The sequence below is a fragment of the Triticum aestivum genome, chromosome 7D, assembly GCF_018294505.1.
Source record: "Triticum aestivum cultivar Chinese Spring chromosome 7D, IWGSC CS RefSeq v2.1, whole genome shotgun sequence".
Classification (NCBI taxonomy): Eukaryota; Viridiplantae; Streptophyta; class Magnoliopsida; order Poales; family Poaceae; genus Triticum; species Triticum aestivum.
The window spans coordinates 487,999,437-488,008,664 of NC_057814.1; the positions used below are offsets into that span (position 1 = coordinate 487,999,437).

General features: G+C 45.4%; 1 protein-coding gene across 1 annotated transcript; it reads right to left on the reverse strand.

Annotated features, from left to right (window-relative positions):
• Positions 1 to 1,986: 1,986 nt before the first annotated feature.
• On the reverse strand, positions 1,987 to 7,453 carry LOC123168039 (polyamine oxidase 7). The gene is made up of 10 exons (XM_044585905.1): positions 7,242 to 7,453; positions 6,895 to 7,147; positions 6,142 to 6,288; positions 5,798 to 6,053; positions 3,374 to 3,517; positions 3,127 to 3,276; positions 2,746 to 3,003; positions 2,527 to 2,611; positions 2,329 to 2,420; positions 1,987 to 2,216 (listed from the first exon to the last, which is right to left on the reverse strand). The coding sequence occupies exons 1-10, from the start codon at positions 7,357 to 7,359 to the stop codon at positions 2,208 to 2,210; spliced, it is 1,512 nt and encodes a 503-aa protein (XP_044441840.1). The 5' UTR covers positions 7,360 to 7,453; the 3' UTR covers positions 1,987 to 2,207.
• Positions 7,454 to 9,228: the final 1,775 nt, after the last annotated feature.

Here is a 9,228-nt window from a genome sequence, read left to right on the forward strand (position 1 = left end):
CCGCGAGCAGGGAAGAATGGAGACAATGTCGGGCTTCATCCTCATGGCCGATCTGCGCGATCGTGGGGAGGAAGAAGGTGGCATTCTGGATAAGCTTCGACTTAACGGCGACCTTGAGCATGGTGAGGCAGTCGACGACGGAGGCCATCTCAGGGTGGAGGAAGGCCCGAAAATCCCGGTCAGCCATGCCCTCATTGCCCCCAAGGCTGCCCAGGGCAGGCCTAGGGTGTACATGCCATTGGCGCGGCATGGCGGGCTGGAGCGAGCCGCTGGCACCCCCCCCCCCCATCGGCCAGGCCGGCCGGCCGCGACGGGGCGGTCTGGGCGCCAAGGGAGCGGGCCACGTCCCAGATCTCATTGATGATGACATCCACGTAGATGCCATTGCCGTCGACACGGTGGAAGGTGGGGTGGTGAGGGATATGGTGGAGGGCTTCCACCTTGACGAGCACAAAGATGCACGAAAACTCGCTGCCATGGAGGCAAGCGTGCTCGAGCCTGAAGAGATTGGCGAAGCCAGCCACGCTAGCCGCCACCCCCCTCCTATTCCACTGCTCCAGCGGCATCTTCTCAAGAGAGATGCTTACAACATGTGGATAGGAGAAGGAGAAGGCATTGTCACCAGCGTTATGAGGCCGGATCCAAATCTTGCGGTTGCCTAAGCAGATTGGGCTGGCACGCAGGGCGGCAACCTGCTCGGATTCGCGTTGGAAGACTACAAAGACTGTGCCCACGGAGCAGCCGGCGAACCGAACGGTCGAAATGCCAAGGTGGTACCGGAAGATGCGCTTGAGCCAGGGCAAAAAGGCCGGACGGGGGGGGGGGGGGGGGGGGGGGGGGGAGTGATGTCGACAAGGCAAACAAGGGAGTTTTGGTCCGCTACCATGGGCTAGTGGACATCCAAGGAGGTGGGCGGCCATGCATGACGGTCTCCATGGGAGAGGTGGGCAAGGGCGCAAGGCTGCTGGGAGGGGAAGAAGCGGCGCTAATGAGAGCAAGAGAAGAGGAGGCAGGTGATGGTGGATAGCTAACAACGGAAACGGTACTTAAGGGGAGGTTGGAAGGTTATCTTAAGAGATCATGCACGGTATCTTCCGTGCATGGTAGAAAAAAACAATTCCCTACCGTCGTCTAGAACAGAATAACAACACCTACATTGTTCCCAAATTGCACGGGCAAGTGCACAAGAGACACTGAGAAAATATTATCTTTTAATGAGAAAAGAAAATAACCTATAAAGTACAGATCATTGTGAAACCAAATGGAAGACATGAACCGTGCACCTCGCACTAGCAGGGGTCCAATTGATACTTTTAAGATTTTGGCTACATATACTAGTGCAGCTCAGTATTATTAAGCCACCCCAATTACACACGCCAATATGGAACTATGTGTAATGATTGCATCGCAAACAATTTTAAAATAGAACCATGTGCCCAAAAACGAACTGTGTGAGATGGACGACTCATCGCACATGCTTGGTTAGATCCAACCATGTGCGCTGACATCCCATTGCACACACTTATTGCCAGACGATGAATCAATCTTCACTAGTGATATATAGAGCATGTATTGGAGTTTTAACCACAAATTTCCGAGAGTTGCCTATGAGTTTGAGGGGCGTGCAAGCGTCGTCTTGTCATAGTCCTTTATTATCTTATAAATTGGAGTTGTTGTCGTCGTTGTTGGTGCTAAGTTCACTCTCCCACTCCATCCCAATCTCGCTCACCCATCTAGAACCCATCGGATCCCTCCAACTTGAAACATTTTTTGCAGTGGTGCTCTCATCGTTGTCGTAATTATGCAAGTGCAATGTTGGGTGCTTGATTGAGTTTCTTTTTGTGGTGTTGCACATGCATTGCTTGTTTTATATACTAATAATGTAATACAAGTGGATCATTTTTATGCTTCCGTAGCAACGCACGAGCATTATGCTAGTATACCGTTAGAGAGTGTCAATATGGACCATTCCGTGCAAGGACGAACTTTAAACCTCAATGGCCAAGTGCTTTTATTCGAGTAATTTGTAGAAATTACATGACTGGAACGCTTCAACAGGAACTACATACTGTCGGAGAATTCAAACACACGGGAGGCACGACGGAAAGCAGGAACGTCACATTATTTCGCCTCAAATCAAAGTCTTGGGGAAAAGCTTCCACGGAAACTGTGGCACGCGTCTGAGTTTATTCCTCGACGATGCTCGTTCATTTAGCCTGCAGCGACGAGTAAATTAAACCAGTACATATTTCAGAAATTCAGCAAATGCACATGTTTGATGCAGACACCAAGAGTCAGAGAGATCAAACGTTGATGAGTTGTATATACCTCAGCTTTCTGCTCCTCGTCGTACTTGGGACGGACTTTGAACTCCACGTTGTTGAGGACCTTGTTCATGAGAATGTCCGCGGAGTCGATACCTGCAATGCAAAGGAGGCAGCAGCGCGCAGTTAGCGGGAAACCACATCTCTCAGATCACACACACCAGCTCGATCGCGTGGCCGGGAGAAGATAAGACTAAGAGACCTGCAAGATAAGCTCCGTGGACGTAGCCGTTGTAGTGCTCGCTGGTGTGCTCCCCGGTGAAGTAGACCCGCCCGCCAACCGGCGCCTGCATGCGACGAGCAGAATCAATCAAGTACGACACGTCGTCAGAGCCGGGGCCGGCGCCATGAATTCTGGGACGCTTAAGTTTCGCCATCGGCGCGCTGTGTACGCCTGCGTGGCGGTGGCCTGCGTACGTACCCGGAGCTGGTCGTACTCGTAGCGGTTGACGCCGACGGGCCAGTTGGAGTAGGAGCCCTTGAAGAATCGGTTGGACCACCAGCGCGGCACGTAGATATCGGTGGCGTCGGGGACGTCCCGGTCGGGGAACATGTTCCGCAGCACGCCCACGGCCTCCGCCATGGTCACGTTGTCGGGCTGCTGCTCGATCCGCCGCGACTCCACGTCCGTCACCGTCACCATCAGCACGTTGGCCCCCGGGTACTCCTGCTCGAACGACTGCACAACAAAACGGGTAGTACTTTTTCTTAACAATCTTGGGTAGGTATCGATTTTTCCGTACTTCTGCACATAATGATCTTCCTTGAGTTATCTGTTACGCTACTGCTAGGGTTTGTTCACCTGCCACATCCCGTAGTAGCCTCTCCTGGAGCTGGCGTAGACGAAGAACTGCTTCCCGGGGCCCGTTGGCCAGAACTTCCTGGGGAACTTGAGGAAGATCTTGGTGTACACGCCCATGTCAAATCGGTAGATGGCAAGGATCTTCCATGCCTAGGTTGTTTATATAACGCACACGCGAAAATTAATTAATTATACTGCTGCAGAGTGACGTTGGATTGTGAACTTAAGAAAATATCAGCCGACGTACCGGCAGCTGAGGCTTGAACTGTATGAGGTCGCTTTGCAGGACCCCTATGCTGGCGGACACGATCACGTAGTCTGCGCTGTACGCTGAGTTGTCCTCCGTAGTCACCACCACGCCTCTCTGGTCGTAGGAGATCTCACGCACCACCTGCAATTTTGTGCATGCATGAATGCCCCTCCAAAATCACATAAAATGTCCAAATTTGTCCGAAATTGTGGATTGTGCCGTTCTTTCTTTTCTTTTATTTTGAGGATGTGCCGCTTTCTTTCAGTTGTACACTACTACTATATAACACATGGAAATCAATTTCGTCGCAATTCATCAGATTTCACAATATATGTATAAATTTTGGACGGAATGAAAGTGACTGGAAAATATCACACGGAAACCAACAATAAAAAAACTTCCTGGAAACCATGTTTGAAAGTTTTCAAAAAAAATATCTGAAATGTTAAGAGGGTGATATTTTATTGCCATGCGAAATTCCAAAAACATTCCAAGATGTGAGGTATGAAAAGAACAAATTTAGCAATGAATAGTGACATTGAACAAATTCAGCAATGAATAGTGGCGTTGAACAAATTCAGCAATGAATAGTGATGTTACTGTTCGACACTATTCAATGTTGATTTTGTTATTTTCATAGCTGACATCCTGTAATGTGTTTGAACTTGTAATTTCTCATGGCAATAGAACATACCCTCTTAACATTCCATATGTTTTAAAGATTTTTCTGAAACTTAAAAACATGTTTTCCGCGTGGTTTTCACCGACTTCCACCAAATGTTGGTTTCCATATAATATTCTCCCTAAAAGTGACATGGGAGAATTCAGATAAAAAGCATGGTCAATAACCACTCTGCATCCTTTGTCTAGTGGCAGTTTTCTTTTTGCAATCAAAATTTATATTTCTGCACAGATTTTACTACTCGACTGCATATGGAGCTTAGTCTACCTAGAAATGATTATTTCTTAGTCAACTGCTTGTTTCCGTTAAATCAAAGTTTTCCTATTCCTTGTGAACTTGCATGGATCCTGCATCTGACAGTTCTCATGACTTGGTAATTATATTTTTAACATCATAATTGAGAAATAGTTTTCTTTAAATGGCGGCAACAGATTTGCCTCGTATAATTTAGAAATAATCATTTCTATAGGCAAGCATAACCATTAGATGTAGATCATATAAATGCTTACTTCTTATTTTTGCGGTTGATATAAATGTTTGCTTCTAATTACAATAGTGCCTAAACTTTGATATGTAGCTAGCACTTTTCTTGCATGCTTATAAGAAAAGATTGTAAATATTAATGATATCAATTTTTCTTTTCTTTGGAGAAGATATCAATTTTCCTTACCACAACTATTAATAGGTTGGGTGGTTAGTGAGAGAGTTGTATCCTATCCTATAGAGTCATATTCACTAACTTATTTATCTCAACATGCAATCATGTCATATCAACATATAATTATGGATGAGATAAGGCTCACCTCAACATGCAATCAGGCATGGGAAAATACCCACCACCACATGCAGTTGCATATTATGGGAAAATATTTTTCATTCTATTATCGTACTTATATTCAATAAATATATTACAACTATACATAATCAAATATAATAAGGCGTATGTATTGTCAATTTTAGTTCAAGTGTTATTAATTTAATTATTTATATTCCACATAATCAAATATCATTGAAATATATTGTAACCGATTCCTGCAGCAACACGCGAGGTATCATCTCGTATACCTAAATAGTTTATCCCCACTAACTCTAATTCTCTCAACATGCAATTATGCCACCTCAACATGTCATCATGCATGGAGAAAATACACTCTTTAATGCAACTATGGCAACTCATCATGCAAACATGCATGACTGTCACTCATATTCAATAAATATTTTACAACTATATAATAATCAATAAAATATATGTATTTTAGTTTCTGTTCTCATATAGTTAATCTAAATACTAATGTTTCATAAAACCAAATTTTATTGAAATAATTGCAACAGATTCCTGTTTTTGAGCAACGCTCGGGGCATCATCTCTAATTTCCAAGATGATTGTGCTTTCAACAGTAAGAGATGTACTCACGGATACCAGGATATCTGTGGTGACTTCGTTCATCTTTGGTGCTCTTCGATTCCAACATTGTGTGAATGTTTGTCTATGTGTTTATGTCACACTTGGTTTCTAAAAAGAAAGTCATTTTACTCAAAACAGCGTCTGAATTTAGTTTCAGCTTGCAGGGAGATTCCCTTTCATTTTGATCCTCTCCTAAAGTTTGAAAAGTTTGATTATTACATGTTACGTATTTGTTACTAGTAGTTAAAGTTTGAGAAGTTTGATTTTTTTTTTTTTGAGGGCTTGAAAAGTTTGATTATTGCACTTCCTTTTTTTTTTGTAAAACCATGAGTACCTTGTTGAGCTTGACCCTAGGATCTACGATGTTCCCGGACTTGTCGGAACGCAGGTACTGGCCGGCGATGTGATATATGAGGGTCTCGAATCCCCGCTGATCGGCGACAAAGTTGGCGTCATCCCCGAAGTCGGCGAAGGTGGCCGTCGGCTCGGTGCCCTGCAGGCTGGTGACGCGCGGCGGCTCGGCGAACTCGTAGTCGTACCTGAAGTAGTCGAGCACCATGTCCACCGGCGTCGCCGGCCCGTTCGGCTGGCTGCACGCACACAGAGACAAGGGATCAAGCAAACCATGCATGACTGCCATGATGCATGCATATGCAGTAGGAGTAGGTAGCTACGTACTGGTTGAAGAGGCGCTGCATGGCCAAGATGGAGATGTCGTCGCGGCCGCTGGGATCCATCTCCGCGGCGAGCTTGCCGCCCAGCTCCTCCACCTCGTCGCCGCGGTCCATTCTCTTCTGCACGAACTCCTCGTCGTAAAGCCCACCACTGCAATGCAAAGCATAAAAATCATAAAGTCAAGTTAATTAGACCGTCGACGAACTGCATGCATGCTCAAGAGATTAACAGTCCGTGTTAATCGACCATCGTCTGTCTGTACGTCGTCCTCCGTTGTATGATTGTTCATATTTGTGAGTTATTAATAGTTTGGTCCCACGTTCTTTTTTTTCATTAATATATCGTCCATCATGCTGCGTGCGTGTCGTTTCCACACGGTTTGCACACCTCACGTCGTCACTGTTCCGCAGTTATTAGGTGGTGCCCATCACTGAAAGCTTATGTTTTGGCGTTTTTCCCACGTGCGTTTTATCAGAGCTCCTGACCTGCATGGTCATGCTCACGCCTCCGTGGCCGGGTTCTCACGTGCATGTCCGTGCCTGCGTCTGTATGCTTTTTTTTTTAGGGCTAATGGCAGGTGTTTTGCCTTTTCATTATAGTTCAGGAATTTACAAGGGAAAAGTCTGAAGCCCTAAGGCAGACAAAAGGATATGCTTTCAAGTCTTTAATTTTACTCTTTTTATGCATGTCGTTAGTTACCAGTCTTTATATATGTTTCCTCATCTTATGTATGCACGTACGCACGTACGTTCGTACCTCTCCTTGTAGACGTTGCCGACGACGCCGTCGAAGTCGGAGTAGAAGTTGCGGAGCTTGAGGCTGGCGTTGACCATGGGCCAGATGGGGTTCACCTTGTCCCCGTTGAGGCCCTCCACCCAGTTGGCGCCGATCTCCACGTTGAGCCCGCCAAAGTTGTGCTTGTGCATTCGCCCGCCCACGCGGCCCGTCGCCTCCAGGATCAGCAGGTCCCTCACCCCGGCGTCCCACAGCCGCTTCCCCGCCGAGATCCCTGCACGCACACAAAACAGTATTTGTTGAGATATAAAACGACGACGACGTACGTTCAATGCACGTACTGTATTAGCTAGGGATATTATATATACCGGACATGCCGGCGCCGACTATGATGACCCTGGGGCCTCTGCCGGCGGCGACGAGGGAGGCATGCTGTGCGGCTATCAGCACTAGTGCCGCTATAGCAGTGACGAACCAAGACTTCATCGCGATCTGTCTCTCTCTCTTCTCCCCTCGTTTGATTAGTTTCGTCCAACGATGGACGCTACTGTGTTAGCTATAGCTAGCGAGGCTGCTGCCCTGCTCTCCAGCCCAGCCGGGCAGTGCACTTATATATACCCACACGAGATGCCTACCATTGTGCCGAAAGAAATATCAGAATTAAAGAAAAATCGGAATTTAAGACGCGGGAACCACACACGTTCCCAAGAGTTAATAATTTGTACCATGGCCACCAAATCCAGTGGTCATGGACGCCTCGACGGAGACAGGGGCCGGTGTGGTGTCGACCTTATCTTATTTGTTTTCCTCGGCGACGAGCCCTTTTTTCTTGTGAAATTGAGTGATTTGGCTAGATTAGACAGCTGTGCAAATCTCCAACGCACAATTTTTTTCATTTATTATGTGTGTTTCCTGCGTTTCATAAAGGGTGTGGCTAGGTCTCAGTCGACTAAGTGTCAGTCAAGTGACGTAGTATATAAAAAAGAAAAAACTAAAAAAAATCAAACAAATATAGCGTCGATTGAGACATAACCAAGTCTCAGAGACTTATCAAATCTGTTCCACAAAATTAAGGGAACGTGCTGGTCATGTGGTTTTGTTTGAACAATAGAAAAAGTCGATAAATAGTAACTAAGGGACTGTTGGTTGAGACTAAAGTTTGCCTAAAGTTGGCACACCTAGCTTAGACAAGTTTGACCAATTTAAATGGGTCTCTGGTTTAAGACATACCTCATGCAATATGCATTTTGCTACACTAAGGACCCACATCACTTTAGTGTGGCGAGATTTGTTTTCAATTTTATTGAACTAATCTTATGCAAGTTTGGCGAGATATATGCGGTAAAGTGTGGCATTGTTAATCCTAGAACTAAACAGCCGCTGAATCAAATATGGTGAGAATAGTAAGGAAGCACATCGTTAAAATTAAAAATGAGTGATGCATTTAGGATGTATATTAGCAACGTCGATGTATCTACATCATTCATCTGTTGAAGGTATTGGCTTCATATATACCACGGTTTATGGAGTAGAAGGGCTGACGCGGCACTGTCGGTTCCCCTGCATATTGTGCAATAGATTATATGTATGTGAATCTAAGGATATAGAAGGCTGCTGGGAGGGACGCGGAGTATCGGAGCTTGAGCTCAATGTGCTTGGATGAACAGTAAAAAAACTGACTTTTTTTTGGTAAACTTTGACAAATTTTCTACGTGCTTGCAAATTTTCATCATGAGATCACATTTGTGGAAGGCGTAGCAAAAAAACAAAATCAGTACTCCAAAATGCTTTTGAAAGTAGCATTTTCGGAGCATCGATTTGTTTTTTGTCACGCCTTTCTCGAACGTGATCTCATGATGAAAATTTTCAAGCACTTACAAAATTTGTCAAAGTTTACCACAAGAAGGTTAAGAGTTTTTTGGAAGAAAACATTTTTTTGATTTTACTGTTTTTTTAGAGAAAAGGCATACGCCCGACTTTATAAATAAAGCCATAAGGCAAGGTAGCAACAGCATCACAGAAAAGTATCAGACACACCCAAGCCCCAACGCTAGGCGAGACGACGGGGGATAAAGTCAGGTACATGGCTCCCTCGCCAGTACACGGCACGCAGGCCGGAAGAGAAAGATCCAACTAAAGCTAAAGCATCCAGCCCAAAAGAAGCAATCAAGCATCCTGCTCTTGTCTGCATAACTGAGATGCCGTCGTCCGGATTTTGTCGATCAGCATAGAGAGCGCCTCTTAGTCGTCGACCTTAGTCAATGATTTCCACTGCTGCAGGAAAGCACATGATTTAAATAAGCAGTCAGCCGGTTTAGCCGGAAACACATGCTCGATAGTAAATTTGTTCCTAGT

Excerpts from the sequence above, each read along its gene's own strand:
- LOC123168039 (XM_044585905.1), bottom strand. The coding sequence starts at position 7,359 with ATGAAGTCTTGGTTCGTCACTGCTATAGCGGCACTAGTGCTGATAGCC. Across the intron at positions 7,148-7,241 it reads AGTCGGCGCCGGCATGTCCG|GGATCTCGGCGGGGAAGCGG; the intron begins GTATATATAATA and ends GTGTGCGTGCAG. Across the intron at positions 6,054-6,141 it reads ATGCAGCGCCTCTTCAACCA|CCAGCCGAACGGGCCGGCGA; the intron begins GTACGTAGCTAC and ends GTGTGCGTGCAG.